A 4,448-nucleotide genomic window follows, 5' to 3' on the forward strand; every position below is an offset into this window, starting at 1 on the left:
ACAGCCAAACCAGAGCCCACAGCTAAAACTGAGCCCACAGCTAAACCAGAGCCCAAAGCCAAACCAGAACCCACAACACCAGTCCATACCACGGCTGAACCAGAACCCACAAAACCAGTGTCTGGCACAGCCAAGCCACCACCCACAGCCACATTGCCAACCACAGCCCAGCCCAAACCCCCAGCACAGGAACCTATCAGCACAGCCAAGCCAAAACCTGCCACCACTCTCCCAACAACAACCACAGCCAGGCCCAAACCCACCACAGCCATGGCCAAACCCAAACCCACCACAGCCATGGCCAAACCCAAACCCACCACAGCCATGGCCAAACCCAAACCCACCACACCAGCAGCCACCAGCACCACAGCCAAGCCAAAGCCCACCACAGCTATGGCCAAGCCAACACCCAGCACACCAAAACCCACCCTAACAACCACTGCCACTGAGCCAACAACCACCACTACCACCAAGATGACACCCACCCCGCTGAAACCCAACACAACCATCACTACCGCCAAACCCGCACCCACCACACCAAAACCCACCACAACCACCACTACAGCCAAACCGACACCCACCACACCAAAACCCACCACAACCACCACTACAGTCAAGCCAAAACCAACCACAACCATGGCCAAACCAACACCCACCACACCAACACCCACCACACCAAAACCTACCACACCAAAACCCACCACAACTACCACCACAGCCAAACCAACACCCGCCACATCAAACCCCACCACAACCACCACCACAGCCAAGCCAAAACCAACCACAACCATGGCCAAACCAACACCCACCACACCAAAACCCACCACAACCACCACCACTGCCAAACCGACACCCACCACACCAAAACCCACCACACCAAAACCCAACCCAACTGTGGCTAAGCCAAAACCTGCCATAGCCACAGCCAAGCCAGCACCCACCACACCAACATCTACCACCACTAGGGCCAAACCAACACCTGCTGCTACGACACCAGCACCTGCCACAACAGCAAAGACACAACCGAAAACTGCCACAACCACAAAGCCAGAAYCAGAAAGGCCGGATCYTACTGAGGCAACCGGGATCACTCTTTCCTTTGAGCCCACATTAAACCCAGATTATAGAGTATCTCCAGAGGCAGACACTGGAGAGCCTCTCATCTCCTTCACCACAGAGGATCCAGCCTTATTAGAAAGCATGGGCACAGCCTTCAGCCCCAGATCAGTCCCAGAAACAAAGGAAGGTGTCAAAGAGGATGGGAAAGAGAATTCAGCCTTTTCCAGTCCACCTCCATCCCTCAGCCAAGTTCCAGAGATCAAGTTAGGTTTCAATAGAACTGAGCTCATAACCCCCTCCAAGTCAGTGGTCCTCAGCCCTGAAGAGCCCACCTTCTTGCGCTTAACATCATCCTCCAAAGACAAAAAAGGGCCGAGCCCCCATTTCCAGACCTCCCTCTCAGGTAAGGCAACCATGGAGTTTGTCCTGGCATGGACACTTGGACGTTCAGGGATCCCCAAGCAGCATGGAGAGGGCTTGGGAGGAGCAGTGTCAGACTGGTCCTTYGGATCCTCCTCTTGTATGTGGCACCAAGCGTTTTCCTCACTGTTTGCTCTAACCCTGAGGGGCTGGTTGGATGTGTCGCCCCTGAAGCATGGTCCAACTAACACACAGCTTCCCCCGAGCAGAGCTCTGCTGCCTCACGGTGCCTCGGAGCACGTCATGGCATACCTGCATGAGTGGGAGTTTCCCTTCCGCCAGATCTTCCCCTCTAACTCCACGTTTTGCACTCTTCTTTCAGCAGGTGCCCTGGACACAGAGGAACTGGAGACAAACTCGGACCAGACAAGTGTGGATCCAGCCAATGCTGGAGCACCCAGTGCCTGCTTGGGGYTTTSRCTCTTCCTCCTCCCCAGTGCCACCCTGGTGGGCCTTCTGCTCTGAAGGGTCTTCCTCAGCTGTCCCTGCACCCCTCACCAAGGCTTTTGTCAGCGCTGGTTGTTCCACAGCCCCGGCAGGCTCAGGACACTCCTSGGACAATTCCCAGCTCCCTCCTTGCGCTGCCTCCTCTGCTGCAGCCCCGGTGAGCCAAGGGCAGCCSGCAGCCCTGGGGAACTTGGTCCCCTTCCCAAGGAGACCCGAGGGCAGGAGGGTGTTTGCCATAATGCTGGTGACCTTGGACGCTTCTCCTTTCTTCCTGGCTTCTGTTCCATTTCCAGGCTGGAACTGTTGATCACCCACAAAGCCGTGTGGCTGGCAGGCCCTGCTGCACCGTGACCCTGGGGACAGCAGGGTGACTGGGACACCAAGGGGCAGGGGGATACTGGATGGCTTTGGGGTTTGTAGATGAGACACGGTGGATGGCTTTGGGGTTTGCAGATGAGACACGGTGGATGGCTTTGGGGCTTGTTTCCAGCAGAAATGCTCTTTTCCCTCCCAGTGTGTTTCTTTCAGTTTTGGACAAGGTTAATCTCATTCCCTTCTTGTCCAAAAAGAGTGGCTTTTTGGAGGATTTGTGTTTCCTCCTGGTTCTGGTGTAGCTCTGGCCAGTACTGCCCAGCTCTTCTCCCCTCTCCCCCTCACAGTTTGCAGCCCTTGCCTCCTCCCTCTCTCCTGCTCTTTGCCACATGTCCCATTCCTCAGTTACTCCAATGCCATGCATTTATTTTACGAGTGTGCCTGCACCTGTGTGCGTGCACAGAAGAGAAAAACCTTCAGAGCTGAGCTCCTTCATGTAGCTTTTCCCTGCATGGCTTCATTCTTTGCATAATTTCGGTGTATTTGAATTTAGATAGAGATGCCTCTTGATGTGTAACTTGTGTGTGGTCAAGGAGAACAAATCYCCTCGTGTGTTGGTGTTGGTACAATCTGAGCTCCAGAGGTTTGAGTGACACTGTTTGAGGTTCTTGGTGAGGTTTTTGGTGGCTCCTGGTCCTGTTGCAGGACCACTGTGGACACTTTGTTTGGTTACCCTACGTCCTTCCTCCCTTCAGCTGAGGATTCCCAGCCAGATGTGTTCAATATGTGCACAAGGACGATAACAGAGAGGTCCAGCCCTTTCCCCACTCATCACAACCTTTCATTTCTCACCGAGGAGGTGGGGGATGACCTGAAGACCACCATCCATATCCTCCCACTGCTGCTCTGCCCTGTGCATCTCCAGAGCATGCACTGAATAAATYCTGTTGTGAAAGTCTCTGCAGTGTCTCACTGGGGGATCTAGACACCTGAAGCCACTCATGACACCTGTAAAATGCCCTTAATTGTGTGCTTGCACAGAATTGCTAAAACACGACTTCCGTGGGTCCTGAAGGGGTTTTTTGGCTTTCCAAAAGCATCCATGTGCTGGGTTTTGTAAGGGTATAACTTGATGTTTTTAAAGCTGTGTAAAAGCAGCAGGAGGAGGGGATTGAAGGTGACGTAGGGAATTTTTCTTGAGCATCCAGCTGAGTGTAAAGCAAAAATGCGTCCCCACCAGGAATTCTTGGGCAAGGAAAACAAGAGAAAAAGAGCTCAGAGCAAAAAAAAAAGAGAAATAAAAATTAGAACTGGAGTGCTTTTGGTTCCCTGCTTTAGGGAAGCCTCTCTCACCCTMAACATACACATTTTCATCTTAGCAGCAGAGAAAGAAGTTAAATACAAGTGTGTGTCCCCAGATCCCGTGTTTTTGCAGAATTTTTACTTCGGAACATCCATCTGGGAGCAGCATAAGGCCAAAGGGCCTCATGAGGCAGACTCTTAGCACAGGAGCGACGCTGATTTTGCCTTTTGCTTTTCCCCATTCTCCTGCTGCTGCTTTTCCCGGCAAAGCTGCCCCTGCAGCTCCAAATTTCGCCTCTCCCCAAGCCCTGCTGAGGAGCCCATCAGCTCCATCTCTCCTGCAGGAGCCCAGCTGCCTGCGGGTTGCTCTGAGGTCACGCTCCATCCAGCCCGGCCAGGCAGTGACCAGCAGATGGCACTGGGAGAGGCACCGCTGAGAACTGGGCAGCTCAGCTCGCCCCGCAGATCCTGCCCGCAGTCCGCAGCTTTATTTAATCGCCAGCTTCAGAGGTGGTTAAGGATCAGATTAAAAATAACCTCGTGCCCAGGTGCCGTGGCTGCTGCGTGCTCTGGGAGCAGCTGAGCTGCTGCTGCCGAGCTGCTTTCCGGGGAAAATCCATCCCGGGCTTCTGGACAGATGATAAAAACACAGCCTGAGAGGCTGCTCCTCACCTGTGTGAGGGGAGAGGGGTCTGAGCTGGGAGAGGGCTTCAGAACCTCCTCTGGTTTTGCATTTGGGTGAAGGACAATGTAACATTCCCTAGAAATTCCTTAGAAACACTACAAAGAGCACAAAAGCATTTCTCCTGCCAGCAGGATCAGGGCACTTGGGCAAAAACTGATTTTCTTCAGTGCTGGATCCCCCACCCTGCTGAGAGCCATCAAGGCACAATGGTGCTGCCAGTAAC

General features: G+C 53.5%; 1 protein-coding gene across 1 annotated transcript in view; it reads left to right on the forward strand.

The window, feature by feature from the left end:
* The window catches only part of PI16 (peptidase inhibitor 16), an 11,021-nt gene extending 7,731 nt beyond the window's left edge, over positions 1 to 3,290 (forward strand). The window contains exons 4-5 of the mRNA XM_057375235.1: positions 5 to 1,462; positions 1,805 to 3,290. Coding sequence (XP_057231218.1) covers positions 5 to 1,462; positions 1,805 to 1,944 — 1,598 coding nt within the window. The 3' untranslated portion in view covers positions 1,945 to 3,290. The remainder of the gene's footprint in view (positions 1 to 4; positions 1,463 to 1,804) is intronic.
* The last annotated feature ends 1,158 nt before the right edge of the window (positions 3,291 to 4,448 follow it).

This window comes from Malurus melanocephalus, unplaced genomic scaffold (assembly GCF_030028575.1).
Source record: "Malurus melanocephalus ecotype Western Australia unplaced genomic scaffold, MMel_1.1 scaffold_243, whole genome shotgun sequence".
In the NCBI taxonomy this organism is placed as follows: domain Eukaryota; kingdom Metazoa; phylum Chordata; class Aves; order Passeriformes; family Maluridae; genus Malurus; species Malurus melanocephalus.